At 50.7% G+C, this 26,947-nt stretch overlaps 12 protein-coding genes across 12 annotated transcripts; 8 read left to right on the top strand and 4 right to left on the bottom strand.

Moving 5' to 3' along the window:
* CTAM01_12037 (BZIP transcription factor JlbA/IDI-4) lies at positions 1–710 on the bottom strand (the record flags this gene model as incomplete). The annotated part of the gene is made up of 2 exons (XM_060528045.1): positions 1–425; positions 482–710. The coding sequence occupies 2 exons, from the start codon at positions 708–710 to the stop codon at positions 1–3; spliced, it is 654 nt and encodes a 217-aa protein (XP_060377312.1).
* Positions 711–1,416: 706 nt separating this feature from the next.
* On the bottom strand, positions 1,417–3,432 carry CTAM01_12038 (L-amino acid oxidase; the record flags this gene model as incomplete). The annotated part of the gene is made up of 4 exons (XM_060528046.1): positions 1,417–2,032; positions 2,093–2,137; positions 2,203–2,966; positions 3,022–3,432. The coding sequence occupies 4 exons, from the start codon at positions 3,430–3,432 to the stop codon at positions 1,417–1,419; spliced, it is 1,836 nt and encodes a 611-aa protein (XP_060377313.1).
* Positions 3,433–4,634: 1,202 nt separating this feature from the next.
* Positions 4,635–4,793, top strand: CTAM01_12039 (uncharacterized protein; the record flags this gene model as incomplete). The annotated part of the gene is made up of 1 exon (XM_060528047.1): positions 4,635–4,793. The coding sequence occupies one exon, from the start codon at positions 4,635–4,637 to the stop codon at positions 4,791–4,793; it is 159 nt and encodes a 52-aa protein (XP_060377314.1).
* A 336-nt stretch (positions 4,794–5,129) lies between these two features.
* On the top strand, positions 5,130–6,138 carry CTAM01_12040 (NmrA-like family protein; the record flags this gene model as incomplete). The annotated part of the gene is made up of 3 exons (XM_060528048.1): positions 5,130–5,162; positions 5,212–5,631; positions 5,692–6,138. 3 exons carry the CDS (start codon positions 5,130–5,132, stop codon positions 6,136–6,138), a joined length of 900 nt encoding a protein of 299 aa, XP_060377315.1.
* A 681-nt stretch (positions 6,139–6,819) lies between these two features.
* Positions 6,820–7,533, top strand: CTAM01_12041 (acetyltransferase; the record flags this gene model as incomplete). The annotated part of the gene is made up of 2 exons (XM_060528049.1): positions 6,820–7,210; positions 7,277–7,533. The coding sequence occupies 2 exons, from the start codon at positions 6,820–6,822 to the stop codon at positions 7,531–7,533; spliced, it is 648 nt and encodes a 215-aa protein (XP_060377316.1).
* A 186-nt stretch (positions 7,534–7,719) lies between these two features.
* On the bottom strand, positions 7,720–8,784 carry CTAM01_12042 (uncharacterized protein; the record flags this gene model as incomplete). Its single annotated transcript, XM_060528050.1, has 1 exon — positions 7,720–8,784. One exon carries the CDS (start codon positions 8,782–8,784, stop codon positions 7,720–7,722), a length of 1,065 nt encoding a protein of 354 aa, XP_060377317.1.
* A 5,384-nt stretch (positions 8,785–14,168) lies between these two features.
* On the top strand, positions 14,169–14,592 carry CTAM01_12043 (uncharacterized protein; the record flags this gene model as incomplete). The annotated part of the gene is made up of 2 exons (XM_060528051.1): positions 14,169–14,418; positions 14,474–14,592. The coding sequence occupies 2 exons, from the start codon at positions 14,169–14,171 to the stop codon at positions 14,590–14,592; spliced, it is 369 nt and encodes a 122-aa protein (XP_060377318.1).
* An 873-nt stretch (positions 14,593–15,465) lies between these two features.
* CTAM01_12044 (uncharacterized protein) lies at positions 15,466–16,005 on the top strand (the record flags this gene model as incomplete). Its single annotated transcript, XM_060528052.1, has 2 exons — positions 15,466–15,508; positions 15,578–16,005. The coding sequence occupies 2 exons, from the start codon at positions 15,466–15,468 to the stop codon at positions 16,003–16,005; spliced, it is 471 nt and encodes a 156-aa protein (XP_060377319.1).
* A 711-nt stretch (positions 16,006–16,716) lies between these two features.
* Positions 16,717–17,121, top strand: CTAM01_12045 (uncharacterized protein; the record flags this gene model as incomplete). Its single annotated transcript, XM_060528053.1, has 3 exons — positions 16,717–16,821; positions 16,881–16,966; positions 17,025–17,121. The coding sequence occupies 3 exons, from the start codon at positions 16,717–16,719 to the stop codon at positions 17,119–17,121; spliced, it is 288 nt and encodes a 95-aa protein (XP_060377320.1).
* Positions 17,122–17,876: 755 nt separating this feature from the next.
* Positions 17,877–18,191, top strand: CTAM01_12046 (uncharacterized protein; the record flags this gene model as incomplete). Its single annotated transcript, XM_060528054.1, has 1 exon — positions 17,877–18,191. The coding sequence occupies one exon, from the start codon at positions 17,877–17,879 to the stop codon at positions 18,189–18,191; it is 315 nt and encodes a 104-aa protein (XP_060377321.1).
* Positions 18,192–18,376: 185 nt separating this feature from the next.
* Positions 18,377–21,305, bottom strand: CTAM01_12047 (uncharacterized protein; the record flags this gene model as incomplete). The annotated part of the gene is made up of 2 exons (XM_060528055.1): positions 18,377–18,757; positions 19,653–21,305. 2 exons carry the CDS (start codon positions 21,303–21,305, stop codon positions 18,377–18,379), a joined length of 2,034 nt encoding a protein of 677 aa, XP_060377322.1.
* Positions 21,306–24,724: 3,419 nt separating this feature from the next.
* Positions 24,725–26,531, top strand: CTAM01_12048 (amino acid permease; the record flags this gene model as incomplete). The annotated part of the gene is made up of 3 exons (XM_060528056.1): positions 24,725–24,836; positions 24,927–26,012; positions 26,071–26,531. The coding sequence occupies 3 exons, from the start codon at positions 24,725–24,727 to the stop codon at positions 26,529–26,531; spliced, it is 1,659 nt and encodes a 552-aa protein (XP_060377323.1).
* Between the last annotated feature and the right edge of the window lie 416 nt (positions 26,532–26,947).

Below are 26,947 nucleotides of genomic sequence, written 5' to 3' on the forward strand. Positions count from 1 at the left end.
CTACTTCTTCATTATTTCTCTCAACGCGTCAACCTCGGCCTCCCTTCTCGCGAGCTGCAGCTTCAGTCTGTCACGCTCCTCCTCGACAACTTTGAGAGCAGATTCTAGCTCCGTTATGCGGTCACGGCCTTTTTGACGATATCTTCGAGCTGCGACAGTATTGCGCTGTCTTTTGATAGCATTAGCGTTATCTTCATCGATCGAGTCGAGGTCAGTGGTTGGAGATCCGTTGGCTTTGCGTTTGGTGCCAGATGCGGAGTGACCGCGGCGCTGAGTTGCGGGGGCTGAGGGCTGTGAAGGCAGAGGATCGGAAGTGGTCCTCCTCGAATAAAAGGTCGAGGAGAAGATGGACTCGGGATTATCCAAGGTGATTGGAATGCTTTCCGGTGGGCTTCTATGAGTGGCTGTTTGAGATGGTTGGCAGTCTGAGATGGATATCAGTAAGAAGATGGCTAGGTGAATCAACACCACTTGAACGTACCATGCGGTCCTGGTGATTGGGAAGGCTCGATGCTACCAAGCATACCCAGAAAGACATCTTCCCGACCTGTATGCAACGCCCCCAGCGCAGCGATGCTGTCGTCCTGACTACTTGCTCGAGGCAACTCATCGGCTTCAAGTTGCGGATCGAGAGGGATTTGGTAGTCTGGAAGTTGAGATCCATCCCCTGAGTCTGTCGTGATGCCCTGCCACCCAAACATAGGGCCCATTGCCTGATGAGAATCCCACCAGGTAAGCTCCCCAAGGTGGTTCCGGCTCCTTTGGCTGCTGTTCTCGGTAGAATACTGGTCGAGTCCAGCTGCACGTAGGAAATGGGGATGATTGTAGTGTTGCCATGGAGTCAGATTATTGGGCCTCTCTTTGAATGAGAGGCAGAATTGCTTTGACAAAAGATTGGTTTGACTTACGTCTCGAGACAATCCAGGGAATTCAAGTCTCTCTGTACTATACGATGTTGTCAAGCGTCGGCACGTGGAAACGAGTGACGGAGAGATTCAAATCAGAAAGGGAGCTGGTTGGGTGGGGAATCGGTGAGCTAGATTAGGAAGTGTGGATGAGTCGAGATGGCTCATAATGACGGCTCCTACGAGCGGCTCTCAGATTGGTCCGTGTAGTTTGGTGTAGCTTCAGAGATCAAGGCAGGGGACAACATCCCAGTAATTGTACGAAGCCCGTAAACACCAAAAACAATTTTCGCAAACAGTGAACGCGCATTGCGGTAGAACACAGATGGCCTTACGGATATCTGCGTGATTGTAGAATTAACATTACGTATATCTTGTTGAGTTTGGTAGTAAAAGTAGACAATGAAATACGGATACTTGGTTGAAGACAGATGCGCGCAACCTTTAGCTGGCTTCGTTGCTGCACCATGCACCCCGCAACCCCGTGCCTAGAGCCGAGATTCTATTGCCCTCATGGAAACCCCTCTGGAGACCAGTCATACCAGCCCATGTCAACCTCATCAATAACACCCCACTGCTCAACGAACTGCTTCTTCTTGTCCTCCAGACCTTCAGTGCAAAGAATCTCAAACACAGTTCTCCAGGCGCTGTTGACCGCACCGATGATCCAAGCGTGGCCCGAACTCAGCGCCTCGCCCGCGAAGTGCATGTGGCCATCAGCAGAAGGCCTCATCAACCACGGCAGCGTGCTGCTGAACTGCCCCGGGCCGAAGATGGCAAAGGCGCCGTTGGAATAAGCCGATCCGTACCAGTCGTAGGCGTGGTATCCCTCAAATTGCGACAGGAGAAACTCGTGAGACACGCCGTTGAGCTCTGCCAGGTTCCTCAGAGTCAAGTCGACCATGACGTCGATGCTCTCTGGCTGATAAGGTGCCTGTTGTTTCTCATTGTGCGGGTTCATGTAGGAGCCTAGTCTGGAGGCATCCTGGCCCCAGACGTAGCTGGCGATCATGGTTCCCGGGGCACCCGGGACATCGACGCCGTAAGAGGGGTAGACACAGCGGCGGATAGGAAGATCGGTGAAGGATTGACCGCCCTTGAAAGGACCGGTGGCGAGGTTTTCCCACCTGGAATGAGCGAGTTAGTTAAACCCCCAAGTTTGATGCTATGGCCGGAAAACAGCTTACCAGCGAGTCTTGAACTTGAATCCAATCTTTGTCGACGGATCGTAGCTTCAGTACGAAGTTAGCTTGGGTTTGGAAGAAACCCGGCTGAAGTAGAAGGTAAGTGGACTTACTTGAGAGAGCGGATGGCATGGTTTTCAAAATAGTTGAGCTCTAGCTCGGTCATGTTGATAGCCTGGAGGGCGCCCAACGGAACAGTTGAGATGACATGAGCGTAGTCGTACTCCTTGGTGCCGTTGACGACAATCTTCAAGGAGCCATTGGCATTCTTCTTAATGTCGGAAACCCTGTTGTGCAGAACGGGCTTGTTCTTCACAATGAGGTTCATGCCCTTGGTCAACATGTCCATACCGCCGTTGATCAGCGACCAGTTGTCAATATCTGCACTGTCAAAAATCCACTGCTCTAGGACGGCTTGAGACATGGAGTACATATCGTAGTGACCTGTGGCATCGTTGATGGTCTCCATCCAGTCGATCTCGGTGTTGGTAAAGCCCTGGTCCAAGAGGAACTCTCGGACCGTCATGGAATCATACTTCATGAGGAGGTTGAAACCTGTGTCAAAATTGGCTGAGAGCGCTGTCGTCATGCTGCTGACTTGAGCCTTCCACACATTGTACGCAGACTGCGTGTTAAAGGTCGAGTTGAATACCGGAACGTCGTACCTAGCAGGGGAGGCAGAGTTCGGGTCTTGGAGAAGAGAGGTGATGCCATTGAATCGTCTGAACGTGTTGTCCGTTCTGAAGATGTAGTGTTTCTTAACAACCTGGTCGCGTTCAGCTACCCTCGCATTGATGTAGGGGATAAGACTCCATGAGTCGTTTCCAATGATGCGGCTCATGTAAGGCATCGGAGGGAAGCGCATGGCGCCGACGTCCTGCAGTGATCATGTTAGCTAGGGAATGGTGCGCTGTTTAGCGACAACAACTCACGTAGTAATCATAGTAGGCAGGGTCTACGGGTGTGGACTTGTCCCAAGCCTCTTGATCAAAATGGTAGGTGAAGATTCTCCCGCCAATGCGTCCAGAGACCTCATGAATGTCGTAGTCAATTCCGAGGGAGTCAAGTAGAATGGCAGCGTAGAGTCCGGCAGCTCCACCGCCAATGATGCCGACCTTTAGGGGAACATCCTTCGGCGTCGGTACTCTACTATGGTTGCTATAGTTTGACTCATCCACGACCTTGCGGAAGAAAGCTGCGCGCGGATTCTTGGCAGCAAGCTCGCCGTCGTTGCAGATGTTTCTTTCTTCGAGCTGGACTGGCTTGGATTCCGGGGCGGGTAAAGCGAATGACTGTGCCAACAAAAGGGCGGTAACGAGCGTACGTGTGCTGAAGAGCGACATTGTTCGGGCGGTAAAGACTGTATGATAGCCGGCGCGGCTGATAGACGTGGATCTGGCCTCTGCCTTGCTTAGGGTCCACAAGTGACAACGTCGTTGATGGCGGCATCAACGTCTCCATTTATAGCGATGGTCGTTAACCGGCATCTTTGCTGCATTGTTTACACTTCACAACATGAACCTGCATTTCGACCATGTCTACAGAATGCCAACTTCGCTCCCCAGGGGCTTGGGCCATACAGGGCTTGCATATCTTGAACCCAGGTCTTACTGAGTTCCAGCCCACATTCCTCGTTTCTTCTCCTAAATCTCGACACGTGGTTTGGACCCCTCTGCTCTGGAATGCGGCCCAGGCCCAAGACGGTCTCCGCAAACACGCAATTCTTCTGAGCTGCTGGAGGTGCACGGCATGGGCTTCATTTCCTAGCATACCTCTGAGCAGTTGAGCTGAGAGGGCTGAGCATCACATATCTTTCGCAGCCACGTCAAATCTCTTCCCTTCAGTGGGAGAGTCAGAAAGGGTATAGGGGCGCAGGTTTGATCCGGGTAGGTGGAATATGAAGCATGGAGCAGGAATAACCTTCGAAGTCAGTCTGGATATGTATTAGTTTTTGGTGGGGGAAAAGGCCTCTTGTTTTTCAGACAACGGAACCGCCTGACGTTGAGCCCCATGCAATTTTGAAAGGCAGCTCAGAGAGTGAAAACATGTTTCCATCGGCGACAAAGTCCCCTTCTTAGTCTTCAGTAGAAATCTTGTTCTTTGAGTTAGGGATAGGAAATCAGAACACTGCTTTTGCGCCAGGTGGCTTTATAATCATTTTCGGATATAATGGCTCAGTAAAAAGACCGGTGGGATACTGCCGCTGTATGGATTGTGCACGAGTCGTGTAGGTACCCAGACTTCGTTCAGGGTAGCTTGCTGTTCTCTGATGTGTAATATGGACTCGTTACGAATGCATATCGTTTCTGCTAGAAGCTCTCAATCGTATTTTGCACATGTGTCCAAAAAGACTATCAGCATTGTTCCGGTGTGGGATCGGAGAAGCGACTTGTTCAAACTTCAATTGCTAGTCAAAATATCCGTGTCCGCCTTTGTCCCGGCCCATGCGTGCGCCTTTGAAATACCATGCTGCTATTGCCCGATAAACTTAGCGGCAAACCCAAGACATTTAGCTGCCGAGAGGAGGGTACCGTGCCGAGTCTAAATGGATCGCCTCATCACTCGGCAGCCGGAACCTTCTTTATTAGTGTTGCACACAAAGCCACCACTGTTCTTCGGAAGCAAAATGAGTCCGGAAGCACTTTGTTACCGAGAAGACGCGGTGGGAGCGCCGGGACATAGAGGGGTCAGGTCGGCGCCTTAGCAATGCCCGCTCGCCGGGAGGGGGCCGTTACACCAGACGGCAGAGATGCTGATTGATAATACTGAGTGCGAAACCGTGGTGGATCTTGCGTGATGCATACACAATCGTGCGAGATCTCCAGTTATTGCGCGATAGCTCGGTGGAGGCGGGGTGAAGCTTGGAGACAGCTGTCCACCAGCAAAGCATATAAGCAGGTTGCGCCCAACCTCCAAGTATAGAGGTGAAATTGAAGTCACTCGCAGCTGAGAAGATAACAACCCGTAAAACAACTCTCACTCTCCAATTCTTCAACTCCAAACTCCAACACAGTCTTCAACCAAGTCCAAGAGTCTCAACATGTCTGTCGTTAAGAAGGTCGCTGTTGTCGGAGTAAGTTCACCTATCATGTCACTTAACGTTCCGACACTAATTCCACTAGGGTTCCGGAAACCTTGGCCCCAGCATCGTCCGTGGCCTCATTGACGCCGGGTTTGAAGTCACAGCAGTCTCGAGAAAGGAGTCCAGCGCAACATTCCCCTCCGAGGCCACTGTTAAGAAGATCGATCTCTCCTCAGTCGAAGCTGTCACAGAAGTTTTCAAGGGCCAGGACGCCGTCGTGTCTGTCGTCGGAAATGCGGGATTCGGAAGTCAAAAGACACTCGCCGACGCTGCTGTTGCCGCTCAAGTTAAGCGCTTCATCCCATCAGAATTCGGAATCAACACTCGCAAGGCCCGCGGCTCTAAGATTGGCGGCATCTTGACTCCCAAGATTGAGTTTGTTGACTATTTGATTGAGCTCTCTGAGAAGAACAGCTCATTCACGTGGACTGGTATCTCTACTGGACCCTTCTTCGATTGGGTAAGCTAATTACCACCTTCTCCCATCTTTACATGTAGTCAGCGTGCTGATCGAGCATAGGACTTTAGCGGTGGCCTTCTGGGCTTCGATATCAAGAACAAGGCTATCAGAATCTTTGACTCTGGAAACGAGCCTGTTTCGCCATCATCTCTTCCCTTTATCGGAAAATCCGTTGCTGGCGTGCTCAAGAACACCGAGGCGACAGCCAACAAGTATATTGACGTTGCTTCATTCACGACTACTCAACGCGAGTTGCTCAAGGTTGTTGAGGAGTTGACTGGCTCTACTTTCACCGTCAGCAACGTCAAGACTGCCGACCTGGAGAAGATTGCGGATGAGAAGCTGTCCAAGGGTGACTTCAGCGCCTTTATCGACTTGTTGCAGCAGTACAGCTTTGCTGATGGCAACGATAATGCCACAAAGGACAATGCGGCTGTTAAGTTGTTGGGTCTGCAGGAGGAAGACCTCAAGTCTGAGACCAAGAAGGCTCTGTCCGCGTGGAAGTAGAGATTTATGAATAACGAAAATAAACAGATACTAATATAATAGAGGCTATCGGCCTATCAAATCAACTTGTCTCGCTCGTGCCAATTACGCCGTCGCGGAAGTTTGATCATTAAGTTCGAGGCATGAATATCTCGATGGCAGGAATAACAAGAGGCCATATGTCGAGCGCCGCGTCGCCGTAGGAACTAATCTTCAACATCCGGTCTGGGGAACATGATAGTACTTAGTAGGCACTAAAAGAACTTAGAAAAGCCTGAAACGCTGAGGAAAGTTCAACTGACATAGATGAGCAAAGTCTGAGACCGCCCATACGTCCCACATGCCATTCCTAATGTCCTTTCGTCTGATGGCAATGCAGCCGAAGCCGCAGATAAACTCAATCAAATTGAGCTATGCCTTCGCCACCCCAATCGTTCGCTGGCCAAACGGCGCTTCCTTTTCGGGAAGTGCACATTCCAGGCTCCGTCTAAACTCTGTTGTGTGCACAGATTCATGATTTCTCAACTTTGTCTTGCGTCCACAAAAGATATGCTGGCGTGCATCATTGAGTTCGCTTACTCCACAAATTCTTCAACGTCATGATTGTGGGCGATGGTGCTTTAGTTCCTCGGTATCCCACTTACACTGATGAGCTCGTAAACTCGCCCAGTCCTGTATCATCACCGACAACATCTTATGATCATGCCTATAGAGATTCGAACTGCGCTCGAGAGCGACCTCAAGCGATGCGCAGAGGTCGGACACGTAGCTTTTGGCAAAAGCCCTTTCACTAAAATTATGTTTCCCGGTCACGTCCCGAAAGATGGGTTCTTAGGGCTTCGTACCACCGACTTGATCAGGCAGCTTCGAGACGACCCGACCGTTCGAATGTTCGTGGCAGTAGACACTGAGCGAAGAGGTGATTGCGCAATCGTTGGGTTTGCCAAATGGCATGTCTACGAACATGGCATGCCTTTGAGCACAGGGAAACTGCATTCTTGGGGCCAAAGTTGCAATGAGGAGGCTTGCAGCTTGGTGTTTGGAGGCGTGGGCTTAATGAGAGACCGTCTAATGGCCTACAAGCCGTGCGTTTGTGAGTCGTCTTTCCAAATCGTCAAGTCTGAAAAGGACTAGCTTCCCTAATGCTAAGTGATGGCAGACCTTCATATCTTAGTGACAGAACCCCTGTATCAACACCGCGGCGTGGGGCAACATCTCCTGGCCTTCGGGATCCAGGAATCACTCCGATTAGAAGTTCCGATATATCTTGAGGCAACAGAGGCTGGCCACTCTCTTTACCAAAAAGTCGGCTTTGATGATATCGAAGTACACCGCGCTGACTTGTCCAAATTTGGGGAGCATCGTCCTCATATGATCTGGGGAATGATCCGAGAACCATACTCCTGGTTTCCATGAATCACTTGCACATTTGAAAGTCCACTCAATCTGCTTTAAGAAGGAAGTAATGGAGAGTGTGTGGAATGAAATGAATCTATTGCAAACAACCATCTATGTTAAAACGCCATGCTATGCTACCATTTTCCTATCCCGCCATGCAATGCTCCATGATCAACAACGGCGAATCCGAATGTTACTGTTCGCTTAAGAAGTGTAACCGGCAGCACGGTCAGCGGCAGTAGCCTGCGCCATCTTTTCTGTTCCCACAGAAACAGTGGGGATCCAGCCTTGAGGGTTCACATCGGTGCCAGTGGTAGCGATGCTGTCACCGGTAGAGTTGACACCGATAGTGATGTAGCCAACGAGACCGTCCTCAACGGTGTCTCCAAGAAGAGAGACGCTGATGAAGGGGCTATAGCCGTCCTCGCTAGCGCTGGACAGGACAGAGTCCTCGGCATTGGTGGTGCGGTTCAAGGTCTCGAGGTGGGCGGAGTAGGGGCTAACGGCGTAGACCTGGGAAAGGAGGTCTTCCTCGAAGAAGAGCTGTCCGACGTGCTGAAGTGCGCTCTGGCTGAAACCAACACCGTCGGAGGCGTTGGCTTGAACAGCCACGTGGATGTGAGTAGAGCGAGAAGTGTAGTAGCCGGGAAACTTGGTAAGAAACTCGATCATACCAGCCTCATCGGAGACCTGAATGCCGCGGAGGAAAGTCTCATCGTCGGTAGTGCCATCAGATCGCTTGCTCCAGCCATCAAGCAACTCAGAGGTGTCGGGGTCAATGCCAGTGAAGGAAGCATATGAGCCAGTCGCATTGCAGGCCCAGATAGAGGCCGAGGCACCCTCGAGCGGCTCGCAGGTCTCGACATCAATGATTCCTATGTCGAGATAGAAATCAATGCCGGACTGAGTTTCGCGGAGGTCGTGACGGACCAACTCGCCGTCCACGCCGTAGGGACCAAAAATAGTTTCGGGGGCCAGGAGACAGGTGTTGTTCTGGATGCTGGTGTATTGAAGGGTGTTGCGCTTAGACATGCCGTGGACGTTTGGAAGAATGTCGCCATTCTCGACGCGGCGCTCATAGAGGCGCTGAGAGCGCTTGGCAATGATTTCAGCCTTGCGCTTCTTGATTGCAGCAGCGCACTTGTTGGTTGAACGACCAGCAAGAGCTGCCTCTTTCTTTGCGTTCTCCTTGGTCAGCTTCTCAGGGTGAGCAATGACCTCGGTGGCGGCCAAAGAGAGAGCAGCGAGAGCGAGAGTAGTAAACTTCATCTTGTCGTATATGATGTGTGTAAGTCAAAGCCAAGACGTGGTTAGAGAGAGAGAAGGAGAGAGATCTCGATGTAATTGAGCGGAAAAGCTTGGAAAGTAGTCTTAGTGAAGGTCTGGATGAGGTTTTGTTGCTGCTTCTGACGATTTAGAATCTCCTCTATTGCGGTAATAGCAGCTTTGCTTTATATGTGTGTCTTCACTCTGAACTTCATCATGATTTTCTCGTTACCCACAACTTGGCATCCCTTTTCGCATGAGCTCCCATTACGACTACTCTGCGCCTCGACTAGGCCGTCCCGATAGAGTGGATGTAGGTCGGAGAACCAGGATCCATATTCGTAATCCCTTGAATCTGGTTGAACAGGCTCATCTGGTCTACGGGATTTTGCGCCCATCGTTCCAGGAATAGAGTGTGGTCGTAGCTTAGCATGAGAAAGCTACGTGAATGATCCGTACATCCCCGGGATCCAAGGGGAAAGAGGGCAAGTTTTCTGCCCGGAACGTGGGTGATGTTGCGCTCGGGAGGTGGGAGAACAGGCCCACAATACCCGCTTCGTCCGACTCAGCCTACCGGGCCGCCTCCCTACCCCTACTGACACCGAGGCTCTGGCCCGGATTGTCCCACCGGAAGTCCTATCACTGACGCGTTTGCGTGTATGTCAAAGTCTCTACGGACCTCGCGAGACCTCCCTGACCGGGTTCTAGAAGGAAATGCCCCTCCCGCATAGAACATTAAAGGAGGCGCGGATGGGACGAACACGACGACTCATGAACCACACATCCGATAGCTTACGTCGCATTCAACCCAAGGCTGACTTTAGCAATATGGCAGCTTTTACCGTGATTCTAATTGGATATCTTTGTTTCTTGTTATCCGACAGGTCAAGCCATGAAGTAGGAGTCAACCGTGCCGGTAGACGTAGATGATTTCAACGCACTGCTTGGTAAAAATCTCATCCAATGCGGCTATTCCGCATTCCGAGCTACTCGGGAAACAGCCAAGCCGCGTGTTTTGGCGGAAGAATGCCTTCGTTGAGAGATGTTCCATGTCCTGATATTGCGTTGACTGACATACATGTATACAACTGATTTGCCTCGTCTCTATGCGGATCCTGCGGATCTCTGAAAGTATTACTCAGTGAGGGGAGGGTGGTAGTTGGTCCATCCTGCTAAGACTCCAAAATATTGTGGCCCTCCGGTCGCTTCGGTCACCCACAATACCCACCTGTCGGGCTTCCCCGAAAATGAGAATCAAGTAGAAGATCACCGATTATTAATATCCCATAGACTTGTTACCGCAATTAACACACGATATTTTTGTCATAATGTGGTCCAACAAAGTCACCTCGAGTACGGACAAGGTGTGCGATGTTCGAGAGTCAGCAACTTTGGAGCTACGATGAGAACTATCGAGAATTATGCGATGAAGACATTCCACCCCCGACTGTGAGTTTGGTTCTCATAGCTTCTTCGAATTATCTAGACGGCTTGCAGATAGTGATATTCCACTCAACATATGTAGATACATCACATGCGAAATAGCTTGGGGATGCCGTGGCAAGGTCACTGTCTCGATTGACACTGACACCAAACCTTTCCATCTCATGAAATGGAGGCGGGACATGAAGTGCCAACTTCAAAAATGGATGGGAGGTAATAATCGCAATTTTATCATGAGTATAGTGGTCCCAGCATGCATGATCTGTCACCCTCTCCCGAACCCCCCACGTACCGTTTCGGTTGGTCGCCTGTTAGGGATTATGAAACTTGTGCGGGCTCACCATCAGCCACATATAGAGCCCTGACATTTGAGTTTGTCGATGCCGTTAGCAGCCAAACATATATCACTCGGTCGACAATCGCACGAAGGCTGGTAGTAGACGAGAAATGAACCTGGGCTTTTTGAGTGAAAAACTCCTGAAAGATACATCAGAGAACCTTAACATTTTCGCAGTTGCATTATCATGGCGGGAAGGGCTTTCACTGCTAGCAAACTGGAGCCTAAGGAGCTGAGCGAGACATAGCAACTGAATTATGTAGCAAGAAGTGATTCAGTAATATGAGCCTAGAAGCAGTCGCCTGGAATATCACATCTCGTTTGCGTCAGCTCAACAATTCTCGAGATATCACCTCGGAATGCAGTGCTGATCTAGGCCTCAGAATTTGGTCTAAAAAACCAGCCCGTCAATGTAGATTGAAGAACACATTAGCTCGTTGGTAATGGTTGACAATGGTATTTCGAAACCAGAAAGCTCTCAGACATCTGCCTGTATAGCTTCAGGCTCCAGGTCTTACGAAATTTGTCTGTTCTGGAAGCTGGAATTAATGCTATTATTTGCGTAAGATGTTACAGGAAAAAGGGAACGCCTCCTGATTCAGTGATCAACGCAGCAGAGACTTTTGCCAGAGTCTGACTTGTGTCGACAGGCGAAACAATGAATTTTGTTCAATCAAGATCTAGATATCCTCGAGAAACGTCACAAAGGGCTTAGTGCCCCAGAAAATGACTCGAGATGTTCGCGGGTCAAGTCTTGAAGAGTTTCTGTAGCCAATTGAAAGGAACACTGATACTAACTGTGGACTTCAAGCCCCCATATCCGACCAAAGACACCTCGACAGCCGCCGATATTGACCAGAGACAGAGGACTCTGGAAGACTTTGGTCTTGGCGGCTAGCTCATTATCGATATCTCAGTAACGATGACGAATTTGACCCCTAGATAGATGGACATGAGCTCTCGTGATTTTTCGATTTTACTCACAGATCTTGTACCAGGATCACAGAAGAGTCCAGAAGAGCTCATCAGGTGAACATTAGCCCTGTGCAACATTGAATAATCATCGAAAACGGATTCTAAATGGGGCTCCTTTTGCCGATGTTGATTACAACTAACTCCAGTTCAGTTGAGCAACGGCCTCCAACCACTGGAATGCAGGCTTTGATCACGACCTATTCTTGATTTTCTCCGATTTCTTTTCATTGTTTACTCAATTGAAGAATGCAATTGTTTTTTTGGTAAAAGAAATGATTCTTTTGATGGTCGAATTGAGTTATTGAGTAGAGCTCTTGTCCTCGAGCTTTGTCTCGGATACCTGCTTGACAATCGATAGTTTGGAAATTGTGCCTCGACCTCTTATTTTTTTCTTGAACAAACTTATTCAAAAGCATCGTCAACTATATATTTCGGCCGGGATCCGAGTCTACAGGATACGTGATTTGACTTCAACAACGACATATACCAGAAATAATTGCATTCAGGCCTCAACCGATCTCATTCTTTGCAATACAAGTTCACCTCCATCATGTCGTCAAACCACCCCATTGCTCCATCGTCGATGTATTTCGAATCACTCAGAAGGACTTTAACGGCAAACCCCAGCTTGTGGAACGGACTGATACTTGAGTGCGCAATCTGCAGAGAGCCTATGAATCTTGTTGGAGACGGACTACCTTCCTCAGAGGATACTGGTTACGATGGAGTCAGTCGTTTGCATGCAATTCATGGCCATGAAAATTTTGCGAATCTGCACCCACGTTCACCCAAGGACGCCATCGTCCTACCGTGCGCTCACATATTTTGTAAAGGTTGTCTGTTCATAATCTATTACTCAGATTACGTTCTCCAAGACTTCCTGCCAACTAATGCGTACCCAAGGCCCGATCCAGTCTGTCCAGCCTGTCGAACAAAACTGGTCTACCCAGATTGCGACTTTCGCTGTCGTTTTCCTGGCATACCATTCCCACGCTCGAACCAAGCGATGAACCCCTTCCCCCCAACACTTCAAGGTGGTATAACGCAGGGTTCACGTAGATGCAACTCATGTCGGGTTATCGCAGCCTGGTATGACCTGCAGCACCGCGTTGACCGCGTGATGGAAGCCTCCATGCCTTATGATAATTGGATTATTACCGTTATGCCTACTAGTATTGCGGGTCAAGCCTGCTTATGCCGCAGTGAGGTGTACTTGGAACGGACATTTGGAGAACGACTCGCCCAAACCGCGCGCCATTTACGCATCGATACTGGGTTATGGCCTTGGTCAGGACCGCAGGCTTCTGATCAACTCAAGTTTGTTCTGAGATGGCGGACGTGAGATTGAAGGATAGGTAGATGTCGACACAGCAGAAAGATAGTACTTCCATGTTCTCGCGATCCTCAAACAAAATCATGAGCTTGTTTCAATTCTCACCAAGGCGATTTTCCACAGACAGACGAGTTCGATTTCAAAGTCATGCAATCACACTCTGTTCTGTGACTCTTGAAGAAAAGCTGGCGCCGTTGAATGTTAGGTCTATTCTAGAAAGGCGTCATGTTTGTTGTACAGTGTGTGAGAAAATGAGCCTTCGTGTGTTTTCAATGGTGTTCCGATGTTTGCACGACGATTGTCCGACTCAAAGCCAAAGCGCTTTTTGGAGAGTCCGTAACCGCTTGTCAATCGAATAATAGTAATCAGTGGACTGGATGCCTCACCGAGAACTGCACAAGGTTCATGTTGAGAAACACTGCATCGCATATCGAAGCCTCATGCGCCAGTGGACCAAAGAGGGCAACATTGCCCAACTAGGTCCCACCGGTGGCCGTTTTCAAGCTTTGCGGCTTGCGCAACCGGGGATCGGAGGGATCGCCTTGAAGGGAGACATGGACGTGTGACTGGCCAGTGACGTTTCCGTGTGAGCCTAGCACGCCGATCATAGTGTGGAAGAATCTCACTTTGCGGGGTTCCTCCGTGGGCGGGAGGAGATTCCTTGAGACCCGAGACTAACACGAGTAGACAATCGCAGGTGATCACTTCTCGGCGACCATATTTCCCCGATGATGGTTCACCAGCAGGGTCCTCTGTTTCTCAAGATACCACTCAAAGAACACTATACGAGGAGCTCAGCCATGACCGGCAGCCCCGACAAAGCGGTCTGGAGGGATGCTGGTGACACTGCGCGGCCGTATGTCCGAAAGCTTTGTTTGCTGCAGGATTCGGGTGCGTACAGACGAGTAAGACCTATGTAAGACCCAAGTATTCGTCATGTTGATCGTTCGTATTCCCGGAAGAGCACACTCGTCGTCAGGGTTGGCCGATGCAGGAAAGCAAACGCATGATCACGGAGATACGCCAGAAGACCAACAAATTTTGTGAAAGGCATCAAGAAGTTCAGACGTGTTCAGGATTGGTATAAATCCAGGTGAGCTGTCCTCTCCCATTCTTCCGATTCTCATCTCCTCATCATTCCAACCACTCTCAGCCCTCGGACCGTCCAAACTCCAATTACACCAACAAAAACAGACCTCAACGCTGCATACCCGAACTCTGTTCCTCTTCCAGCTACAGTACATTCAAGACCCCTTGCACCCCCTCAAAAAAACCAAAACCCTCTTCATCCATTCCATCATGCATTTTTCAACCATCATCGCAACCGCAGCGGCCCTGTTCCTCGGAGCCGAGGCCGGTGCCGTGCCCCGTCAAGACCCCCACATCACCGACTTCCGGATCTGGAGCGAACAGGGATGCGGAGCTGCCGGTAACCTCGGCGTCTGGACCATCACAAAGTCGCAAACCGATGTGTGCCAAACAACGTTCAACGCACCGGACAATGTCGTTAAGGCCATTCGCCTCAGCAGCCTTACAGAGGGCTGTGAGAGTAAGACCCTAATACCCTGTTTCTTGAGACAAATGGCTAATACTGGCTGGCTAAGTGATTGCCTACCCTACAGCCGATTGTGGAGAGGGAGGTCGCCAAGTCGGCGTCCAGACTTGCGAGGAGTGGAGCGATATCGCCGACAACTTCTTGAGCTTCAAGGTCACCTGCTCTTAGCCTTTCTCATCACTTATTGGGACTCTCGCATTTTCTGGAGTTTGTGATTTCTTTGACGATTTGGGACCGGAGAAAATGGTGCATGAACGCATGGTTGGAGTTGAACGCAGACACAGCATATGGAACCTTCCTTGGGAGTCACGACTGACAAGGATGTACGCCAGTGACTGGGCTTGGCATAATAATGGTAATTCACTCCTTAGGTACTAGTTTCTATAGAGAAATTGGACACGATCAATGATCTATATATAAACTCCCGACGCGATTATCTTGTGAGGAATGATAGCCGAACTTTTTAAGGTCTAGCGTACAATTCATTGTAGCCGTCAACGAGCACCCAGTGAGACATCTACCATACATTCCCAGTAAAAATAAATAGACATTGACTGGATTTCGTGTCTGATTACAGTAAACCTTCAGAGAAAGCACGTTGTTTGCATAGTGGTGAGCATGCTCTTGATGGTCCCCGAACGTCTTAATTGCCTTAGTGCTCAGGAGTAGGGTATCGGCGATCACACTCGGATCAGGAGTGCCGTTAGGTATTTCAAATCGAAATTCCCAAGAAGAATAGCTCCGTGGTCCCAGAAAGCACAATTGTCATAGCTTGGACCCTTGAACGTGGAGACGGCTCTTTCGTAGTTTGGCGCCTGTCCCAGAACGGGGTGAGTCTTGAATGCATGATGTCAAGAGAGCCAGAGTATCGGCACTAGCGGCACTTCATCGTCATTGCGACCGGGCACCCGCCTCGAGCTACATATCCTCGAGGTTTCCTCAGGTGCGCTGCCAGCCTTCATCATTCGTTTTTTTTTTTTGGAAATTTGGATAGAGTTCTCCTCAATTGTTCCTATCACGAACCTCATATCAATCGCAACAATGAGCCAACCAATTGGACTGACAACGATCCCCAGGCTACTGCGTATGTGCTAGACACCGAATTTTAGCCTCAGATATGTTTGCCTAAGAGCTAACTTGCATCTTCGGGTAGCTGTTACGGGCACGTTCGCGCTCCCGTTCACGATCTACTACGCATTCCTTAGCCTTCGTGTCGTCAACGAGCGTCTGAAATCAAAGCAATACTTGGGCGACAACTCCTCAAAGCCTGGAGCGGACCCCGAATCATACAAGGCCAATGCACTTTACCTTGCCGGCCGATCGCATGTCAATTACATCGAAAATGTGCCGCTTGCTTTCATCCTCGCTTCACTGATCGAGGTCAATGGAGGCAACCGCAAGACACTGAGCTGGCTGCTCGGGAGCTTCTTTGCCCTCCGTGTGCTGCATGCCGAGCTTGGAATAATGAAGCCCGAAGGCATGGGCAAAGGCAGACCCATCGGCTATTTCGGCAGCATCGGTGTTCTCGGGGCTTTGGCGGGCTACGGAGCCTTCTTGGTCAAGGGATATTGGGGATACTAATTAACGTACCTTTCATTACATCGAGAATGTAGACGGGCTGAAGACAAGCAAAGACAAGAAGGGTCAAAAGCGCATCATTCTACCTACTTACGCTGTAAAGCTGCGAGGAGTGCTAGTGTCCACTGCAGCTTCCCCCCTACTGTCGCGGGGCCAAGAGAAATCATGTGCACTTAAGAACCGGGGAATCAAGGATCTCTGAATGCCCGCGTGTGTAGCCAAGCATTAGATTCACTTGGGTATATCGGCTGAAGGTTTCAAGTCATTACCTGTCAGCATCTGTAATCAAGTCTCTAATCCATTGCTGGGCATCGATCATCTGAACCAGGAGTCAGAGTGCCGGGACAGTTCATCGTAACTCTTGGTGGGAGCATCGCTTAAGGGCCTGCATAAGGTCGCTTCGCTATTTCCCCGCCTGTAATTAATTATATGGTTCACCTCGTTGGACCTTACCCAAACCTTAATCACAACAGTCTCGCATGATTCGCCATTTCATTAAAATGTCCCTGAATGAACGGCAAAAACACATTCACGAAGCCCAATCAGTGCACTCTTTACTCCCGGCTCTTGGCGCCGAGGTTGGACGGTTTCCTTGCGCTCTCCGTGAGCGATGGTAGAATGGTTCAGGTATTAAAGCCGTCAAGGGTCGCTCTGAAGTAATACCTCTGCGTCATGGAGAGTTTCTCGTACATCTTCTGACCCATCTTGCCTGCAATGCACTTCTCTAAGGTTGCCCTCCTTTCCGCGCCTGTGATGGCCATGGCCAGCCCTGTCGCCTTGGAAACAAGACAGGACAACACTTGCTGCTATCAAACCGAGGTGAGAAACCATCCATTCGATCTGTCGAACGCCAGCTCGCTAACGCTTACACTGCCTAGGATGTGAACGCCCTCGTCTTTGTGACCAAAGGCCAGTCATCTCAGACTCTTGATACGCTTAACTGGTGTTATCTGCAGGTTGACCGGTATGCGGATCCTCTGAACACTTTTATCTATTTACTGAACCTAATTCTTCGGTGCTAGCGACGTGACTGATCCAGACAATTGCGAGAAGGCGACGCGATCATACTGGGCTGGGTACTGTCCCTCGGATGGCACAAAGGTTATCCCGTGTCCCTAGGTGCCGTATTTCGCGGAGTTTGCGCCACACAGGTGACATGCCATACGGTGCACGATAGCTAGTAGTAGGCAGTTTAGCGAAGCTGCCAATGAAGCTATAAGTTTGATTATAGCCTTGAATAGCTGCTTACGCTCCAAGAACTCGGGTCCTCGGTCCTTCGATGAACCCACTCCCTCAATCAGCCCTACACCAGAATGAAAGTTGTCTCTGTTTGCGATTTAAGCACAAGGGCTCCGCCGGCCTTCGCTATCGCTACCAGTCTACCAGACCACTCGGGCGGTTATTCTGGGGTGATAGCGTCAAGGCTAGGCTCAGCTCGGCTGACATGGCAGGGGACCATCCTCGTTCCAGTGCTTAAACTCAACACGACCAAATGTTACCAGTCCTGATTGGCTAGTAAGACAAGCATCACCGTGGCTTGGGAACCACGAGGACAGCAACTCCGCCCCTCCTGCCTCCTTCGGTGTCAGCCTAAATGCTCACCGTAGGCCTCCCCGATAGCAGCTCAACGCGCGCGGCGCAGCACTCGGCAGTATTTGGCTCCCGTCGCGCAGCTTTCTACTTAAGCTTGTGCGCGCCATCTTCCCCAGCCTTTGCATGGTTTTTGTTTGATACTTTCAATATCTCAACGTTCGTACACACCCAAACCATCATACCTACACAAGTTGACCGCCCTCGCAAAGATCCGTCATCGACATTAAACCCGGAATCATCACGACAAATCGAGACATCCTGTGTTACGTAATAAATACACCATGCGCAATCCTTTCAAGCCGAGACAAGCGCCTTCTCAAAGCTGGGTCGGGAGACCGAGAGCTCTATCAGCCGACGACCCAGTCTTCAAAGACCTCGACGAGGATGAACGAAAGGGCATTGAGAGCAGCTCTATCCGCCAACAACAAAAGACGTCACAAGAGTCAAACAGAGAGTCGCTGAAGCCTTCTGGGTCGGATAGCGCCGTCTCAGTGGGAAGCGGATCATCTTCTCATCACAGCGTCAGCGCTGATATCGGTCAAGGTTATGCCGCAATCGCAGGAGCTTTCTCTGGCACCGATCACTCTGGACATTGACCGCGAAAGATCGGATTGAATCCATCTCAAAATCTTTGGTCGATTTGCAAGCTTATGGGCGGAACGGATGCCGTTTTGAATAGCAGGGGACGAACAAAGGGGAGCTGGCAACTGAGTTATGTTTTACGAGCGAAAGATACCCAAGAAATTCTTTATTCAACGACGGATCGAATAGCACGGAGTAATCAGCAAGTGATGTACACAGACCGTGCTCCATCGGTCAAGTAGAACTGTCCGTCCTTGTTGGCAACAGGAACGCAAGAATGGTCCTCGTATGAGTTGACCGTGCTGACCGTCGCCTTTCCACTGCACCCGGCATTTGCCCAGAACTTGAGCTTGCAGACGTTCCCGCCTCTGTTTGCGAATAATGCCCCGTAGACATTTCCCGAAAAATCTTGGCACCGGCCAGAGGAGACGTCAAAATTGTTGGTATAACTGCCAGCACAGCCTCCGTCGTGGAAGACGCCGAGACTAACAGTGTCGCGCTTCTGCAGTGTGGCGGGCGTAGCGGCAGCTTGCGCTCCGAGGACCAAGACGAGGCCAGATATGATTTGAGTGAGTTGAACCTGAGGTGGATGCAGTCAGTATGCGGATTTCATCAAGATTTGCTACTTCGATAAATTTACCATTGTGAATATTGGATCTTGTCCTCGACTACTTGAGGATTGTGCAAAAGTCTGACGGCAAGGTTGATGTTGATGTCTAGTATTCGTGAAATTTATAGTCTTCTACGCGCTGGTCAACTTAGGCAGGTAGTTCTGAAATACCCCAATACATATCTCTGCTCGCATTGAGCGGGAACGTCTGACTACCGATACCTAGACGAACCACTAGTGGAGGGGAATCCGCATCAGACTCGAAGAGAAGGAGGAAGCAGCGGAGTTCCACCCTTCACAGACAATAATTTCCAATATCTTGCTTACTCGAAGCAGGCAATTGATCTCATTAGTAATAGCAACATCTCCGAGACCCATAAGTTTAGGGCCAGAGTCCGACTAAAACATCTGTTCCGAGCGACTAGGCGTACGGTGCTTACTCACACTCCCTTCAAGCACTGCTGCCTGTAAGGCTGTTACTCAGCACCATGACACCAACGTAACATCAACCATATTGGGTGCAAAAGATGCTATTGTATCGGTAGATCAAGAATATACACAGAGAAGGCATGTCAAAGTGTCTGATTCATGAGATTCATTTATATAAATGACCATGAATCCGGGGTCGAGGTTCGGGCACATCTGAACCAACGATGTTAAGAGTGTCATACGGAGCGATGGCTTGTTCACTATACTGGAAACCGTTTCTAATTATAAGAAGGGTCATCATCATTGCTTTGCCTACGCATGAAACTATCTGGCATCTGGGGTAACATCAATATAAACTTCAACCTGCTTTGAGTTGCCCGGCAAAAGGACTGCGACCCCTGATTTTCTCCCCATAGATACACAGCAACCAAGGAACAAGCGAAAGAAGCAAACCAATGCCACCTAGTAGACTTCCCGCAACACCGTACCCAAGCCTCTGGAACATGATGTTTGTAAACAAAGGGAACACTCCGGCAAGCAGATTCCGACACATAGACTGTGCTGCTAGAGCGGAGGAGGCATATCGGTGGTAGGTGTCCGCCAGATAGTTGAAAACAGCCAGATAGATGGTGAAGATGCCAACCGTCACGGAGGTGATTGCGAGTGCGGGCACAATCCAAGGTACGTTGGGAGACGAGCTCCAGCCAAACCAAAACAGCCCGATCGGCAGGAAGAGTGACTCAACACATGCAGAATAGAGTCTTCCTTCCGGCGTTGCCATCCGTTGAGGCATGAACTTCTTGAAGATCGGCTCCTGGAAGATTGTAATCACCGCCCCGATTACCGATCCAATAATGACTGAAGTGTAGATACCTCCTACCTGACTGCTGTTGAAGCCATACACGGAGCGGAATGCCAGACCGATACTGTTGAACTGCATGTATAGGATCGCCCACGCGAATGAAACCCAGGCGGAGAACCAAAAGACGACGGATTCGGTGCAAAGAAGTTTCAGGGGGAAGGAGAAGCTCCGCCAAAGGATACTCATATCAAGCTCAGGACCCTCGAAATGGGCGCGGAACTGGACACGAACAGGTTGCGACTGACCCTCACTCAGCTGCTCGGTGCCTTGCCGCAATCCACTCTTGTCCCCAATCGGCGACGAGACCCGCTGCAGGCGAATACCGTCGAAATGTTTGTTGAGAGTTACGCACTTCCGCTCAAGTACAACATTACTCCGCGTCTCGGCGAAGAAGATGAAGATGGCTAACGTGGTAGAACTGACAGTGATCATCTGCACGTAAAAGATCCATCTCCAATGGAGGTTGTCGACGATTATACCGCTGATCATGGGACCCAACCCGGTTCCAATCATGATCGTGAGCGAGTAAAGGGCCATGGGCGTGTTGCGATTCTCCTTGTGGAATACGTCTCCCACCACGCCCCCGGTCAGCGTCGCAAAGACTGATGCCCCGTTGCCTGTAATCAGACGAGAGACCAACATGCCAGGAAACGACTGTGTCACCGCGCAGCCCAGGGTTCCCAGGAAAAATACGGCACCTGAACCGACAAAGACCCAGTAGCGGCCGTAGATCTCGCTGATCAAGGCTAGTATCATGGGCGCGAAGCCGAAACCCAAGACGAAGAGGGTGATGCCTAGGTTGAATTGGGTGTTCGTGAGATGCCATTTCTCAACCAGGGGAGCAGCGGCCATGGCATAAGCGCCGGCAGAGTAGGCGGCTAGGGTCGAGGCGAGGAAGGTCCCAAAGAGCACCGTGATCTTCTTTCGTAATGGCCATGCGAATGGTGATTGGTATCTCGTATCGAGGGATGATGGGTAGTCCTCCTCGAGGAGGCCTTCGATACCGTGTGATCGCAAACATTCTGAGAGCTGGAATGCCGGATCTAGCGCATCGATGTTGAGAGGGATATCAATCCCATCTGCTATGACTGTGGTTGACTCTCCAAGCGCGGCAGGATTTGATTTCCCCTTGACATGGTTAATGTTCGTAACCTCGGTTATGTTGGACCGTTCAATGTCTGAGTCGCCAGTGGAGATGCCATCCAGAGGCAGAGGGACTTGACCCATGGTTGAGTGAGGTCGCATCCTAAGCCATCTGCGTCGGTGACTGCGATAGTTACCATCGAGCAAGGCAAAGACGACGCTGTGGAAAACTCACTTCACGCGATGGGACGCAACGGCGCTTTAGATCAATCGCTTTTGCCAACGACCTATTGAGTCAAACAGCCGCCAAGCGATGCGGGCGCGGAGACTTCTCCGCATGCCGCGTTGTGTATCCGCTGTCCGTCCACACCTTAGGGAGTCGTCCGCTGGTCAGTCTCCGATGATCGGAGGACCCTAGTCCATCCTCTGCGTCATTGTCCCCATCTGGTCAACCGGCTATACAACTACTAACGGACGGATACACCTCCCCATTGTCATTGTGCGAAGTTATGTGGCTGGCTTAGTGAGAGTGTTAGGGAGGGTTCATGATAAAGCTTTAGTTGGTGCGATCGGCCATAGACGGTGGCCACAGCGATATTGCAGATGAAGAGAGTCCTCATGGTCTCTCCAACTGTCAATGCCATCGCCAGTCCTTGGTTTTGCTACCTGCAACACACGTGGGGAACAATAAGGGAAATCGGACATGTAACCCCTTTCATGAAGACAGCATTCTTTATACATGTCCATTGATCCTCCAAGCAAGCTTCCCCAGTATCGCGTGGCAGATCGTTTGGATGAGACCTCCGCAGGATCGGCGGTTGAAAGCGTGAGCGGTCCGGTCCGCGGCAACGCCCCGGCATGCTTCCTCAACCTAAAAGGACGTACAGCCTGGTTCATTGGCACTAAACAGGGGCAAGATGCAGCACTTTACCCAGAAGATTGGAACTCAGAGGGGCTATCGGGGAAATGCATGTCTTCTGCGGGCAAACATATCGTAGGCCGAATGTGTCGGCTAATATCTCGAGCTATCAGGACGCCCCCCCGGAACAAATGATGGTGCGGGGTACGGCATCTTATCTCGGCCCTTGTTCTCTACCTTTGGAAAGGACTCAAATAGCATTGGGCAGAATGAGGTATCAGGAGGGCCCTTCAAGATCGGATTCACTTGGCTGGATATCTAAAATCTCATCATACTACCTTACTTCTGGCAAGAGTTGGTCAAGAAGGGATGCTTGGCAATTCACGGATTCCTTGTTTCCCGACCGGATGCCATTGATGGGCAAGCGTGGACATGATCAGGGTTCATCTCCCTGCGTCGCTGACTAACACTCGATGAAATATAGCGAAACTGGACTCAAAGCCCGCAGCTCAATCCCCTCATAAGTCTCCCTCGACCGATTAATGCCTCCTCTTTACTTACACGAATGAGGACCAAATTGATCGAGTGTGCCTATCAATAACAGTTGGATGTGCTTTACGTGCCACGTACGAGTCGCTTTTCTACCGGCTTGCCATCATTCACGATGCAGCCATTCAAATGAGCATAGTGACACACAGTTGATGTTGGAACAGCAACTCTGGTGAGAGGGTCTTAATTATTTATGTTCCAAAATCAGTAATCAGGAGGCTCGTGCTTGGGTAAACGAGGCAAAGGTCCCAAGTCTCACCTACCTCGCTTGGCCGCGGCTCATTGGCACTATCACGCGATGGTGGCTAGGATGGCTTCATTGCGCCCAGCCTTCGCATGAGGAAGGAACCAAGACTTCGGTTCAATATGCTTACCCGTCTCGTCTTTTCCCCCGAGGGACAAGACATCTTTGGGGACCTTTTGAGAAGCAAACTTTTTCAGCTGAAGATCAGCGAGGTGCTGATTTGTTGATGTTCCCCGTCGCTCCCGACAAAAGTTGAAATCCAGTCTCACCATGAGAAGATGCTGCCTGGCGAGTCCGCAAGTGCGTCTAACCCCTGAGTGTCATGCAAACTCTGCGCGGGATGAGGATCATATCCCTTGTCTGAGATGCAGCCTGGAACTCGGTTACAACCGATGGAAGGGTGCCCAGACCTTGCCATGGTTGCACCATCGGCAGCAGATCTCACGTACGGGACTGCAGCTCACAGCTGCTATTGAGTCCAATGGACGATCTAGAGGTGATCATGAAATTTGCTCACCCGGAAGGTCAGATCATATTGTAGCGGGATAACACAAGAACTCTCACAGCATGTCGTGAGAAGGCCGCGTGGTGCTTGTTATGTTCATCAAGGCATAGAGGGCAAGAGCAAAGCAAGACGTTGAACAAGTCCTAACGCCATGTGACTCTGGAAATGCGCACTTACAACGAGGCAAGCGCCTTTGTTTGGCCGTAATTGCCGATAAATGGCAAGAATCTTTGAAGTTTGCCAGGGCAGGTGAAGTCGAGATGCAGCTTGTCCCAAGTGAAGGATCATCGCCTTGCCCAGTCAGACACGACCAACCTTGAGCATGATCGGCAACTGGGGCAACAGACACTTTCTCTTTTGAATCAACTACAAGTTGTACGCATTTGAGCGGAGGAAAGTGCGACACAAAGTACACGGGCAAGGATATGAGAATGAGGCAGCAGTTACTATCGAGGTCATAGGTGAGACGAGGTTCATGACTGTATTGTATAGGTGAGTTTGGAGTTATACATACTTCACCAAAATTCGGGCGATTCTCATCAGATGGTACCTTTCGGAGTATATCTGATAGTCTCGCCACTATTTCAATGATGAGGCATTCATTCACACTGAATTGGAAGAAGTCGTGGTGTTCCTTTGTTACATAAGGCGTCGTGGGCGTGTCGCCCGCAAAGCTCAATCGATGCCCCACGGGATAAAACCGGGTCCCAACGCCAAAATTTTCCCACTTCGAGTCTTCGACATCTTGTCCTCAGATCGCGTCATCGGCCGAGTGGACCACAAACAGAAACTATGACACAGAACTTTTCGCACCAGACCACTGGGACTGCGGGATGGAAATCCCTTGTGCTTGTACCCTGACAGTTCGAGAATAAGAGCTAGGATCTTGGGGGCCATGTTGGGGGTCCAAAGAGGGACTCGAAGACTCCAAGAAGCCTTCCAAGAAGCTCCAGATGCTCGCAGCTCCATCATCCATGGTCTCTCGCAGGTAAATCTCGCATGCGGATACTCTCGGCGCACCACTGACGGTTATACTCTCGAGTCTTCAGAGCCTCCTAATCCTTGTATGTCGGGACGGTGACCTTTGGGACTTTTTGGTTTTTGGCTCTATTCGTTCGTATGTGCAAGGGTGCCTACCAATGCGGCGCAACCTCGACTGCTCACCCCCAAGACGACAAGCCGATTCCACCCAGACGAACCTCTCGCCACATGGAGCCAATTCGGTGTAAATAAGACGTGATCTCCTTGGCGGGGCCTGCTCTGCCACAGACATAAAGTCTTCTGTCAACCTTCTAGTTTTGTAGTTCTTTCGGATCGTCTTCCGTCTCCATCTGGTGTCTTTTCCTGGTCTCTGATCGTTTACACCCACGACGACAGGATCAGTTCACCATCATCACATCGTCAAGATGTCCAAGTTTTTGAACAAGTTTGGCGCCTCGTCGTCGGCCACTCCCGCCGACGGTGACCACAGAAAGCATGGCGATCTCCCGGCAGCGACAACCTACGACAGCGAAGTTGGTGAGTCTTCTTCATGATGATGGTTGCGGAGCGCACTCCGCTGACCGAGCTCTGCTGCACAACCGTCAACTTGCTAATCAATCATCCCAGGCCGCATCGAGCACGCCCGCGAAAACAAGCGAAAAATCGGTGTCACCACTGCCATCTTCCTCATCGTCAACCGTGTTGTCGGCACCGGTATCTTTGCGACACCCGGCACCATCTTTGCGCTCTCTGGCAGTGTCGGCCTTTCACTCTTTATCTGGGTTGCCGGCATGATCATCGCCCTCGCCGGTACCGCGGTTTATCTCGAATGGGGCACCGCAATCCCCAAGAACGGAGGAGAGAAGAACTACCTCGAATACGTCTTCCGCAAGCCCAAGTTCCTCACCACGGGTCTCTACACCGGATACGTCATCCTGCTCGGCTGGGCTAGTGGTAACTCTGTCGTCTTTGGCGAGTACATTCTGCACGCCGCTGAGGTCGAGGTCGACCGCTGGAACCAGCGCGCCATCGGCCTGGCTTGCATCACCACCGCCTTCTTGATCCACGGTCTCGCCCTCAACTGGGGTCTGCGCCTGCAGAACCTTCTCGGAACTATTAAGCTGGTCATTATTGTCATCATCATTCTTTGCGGCTTCATTGCTCTCGGTGGCCACGTCAAGCTGCCCGAGGAACAAAAGCCCAAGAACTTCCAAAACGCATTCGAGGGAACCACCGGCAGCCCCTACGGTGTCGTCACTGCTCTCTACAACGTCATCTGGAGTTACATTGGATACAGCAATGCCAACTATGCCCTCAGCGAGACCAAGAACCCCGTCCGTACCCTCAAGATCGCCGCGCCCGTCGGTATCATCACCATCTCCATCCTTTACATGCTGGTTAACGTCGCCTACTTTGCCGCTGTCCCGAGAGAGGAAATCCTTGAGGGTGGTCGCCTTGTGGCGGCGTCCCTTTTCCGCAATGTAATGGGCGGCACTGCCGAGCGTGCTCTTTCAGTCTTCGTCGCCCTGTCCGCCTTTGGCAACGTTCTCAGTGTCATCTTCTCCCAGGGCCGTCTCGTCCAGGAGCTCGGTCGCGAGGGTATTCTGCCCTGGTCGCGATTCTTCGCCAGCAACAGACCCCTCAACGCCCCCTTGGCTGGTCTCTTTGAGCATTGGCTGATTTGCGTCATCACGATGCTTGCTCCCCCTCCTGGTAAGAAGAACTCATCCGAGCTCTGTGTCATGATGCATACATTCTAACATACCTATAGGCGATGCGTACAACTTCATCCTCAACCTCATCAGCTACCCCCTCGCCATCATCAACGTCTTTGTCGCTGGCGGTCTTGCTTACCTGTACCTCAACCGCAAGGAATGGAACTGGAACCCTCCCATCAGCGCCAGCCTGCCCGTGGTCATCTTCTTCATGCTTAGCAACATCTACCTCGTCATCGCACCCTTTGTGCCCCCCGAGGAGGGCCAGAACGTTTATGAGAGCCTACCCTACTACCTTCACTGCGTTGTCGGTATCGCTATCATCGTGGCTGGTGGTCTCTACTGGGTTGTCTGGGCCAAGATCCTGCCCAAGATTGGCAAGTACGAGTTGGTTCGCGAGACTGTTGTCGATGAGATTGATGGCTGGGAAAGGAATGTGTTCTTCCGCAGACCCTATGGCGAGTCTGTTCCCTCGGAGCGTCATGTTGGGTCTCCAGAGCCTGAGGTTGCGAAGTGAACGCGTCTACGGCCCAATTCTGCTGCACAACCGAATCGTGACTTACTACATTGCGATCATTACATATTGATTCTGAGGATACCCTAGTAGCATAATTTTATACCTTATTAATATCTCACTCTTGGCACACCTAGCAGGTGGACCGTTCGATCATCTTCCCGAACCTTCCGCGAGCCTAGCATCAACTTCCTCAGAAGAATCTTGTTCAGACTCATGTGTATTAAGTGAGTAAGCTCGAAGGGGCTGATCCCCCGACCAGGCTGTAGAAACCGACTGGACACCCACCTCTTAACCCAGCCTTCCGCGCCCTCTTAGACTCGAGGCTCAGCTCAGTGGTCTTGTGCGACAGCGAACTCGATGCAGGCAAGGCTAGAATACGAGATTACCTAGCACTAACCATGTGTGGCACGAAATGG

This window comes from Colletotrichum tamarilloi (genome assembly GCF_030869305.1).
Source record: "Colletotrichum tamarilloi strain Tom-12 chromosome Unknown Scaffold_71.1, whole genome shotgun sequence".
In the NCBI taxonomy this organism is placed as follows: Eukaryota; Fungi; Ascomycota; class Sordariomycetes; order Glomerellales; family Glomerellaceae; genus Colletotrichum; species Colletotrichum tamarilloi.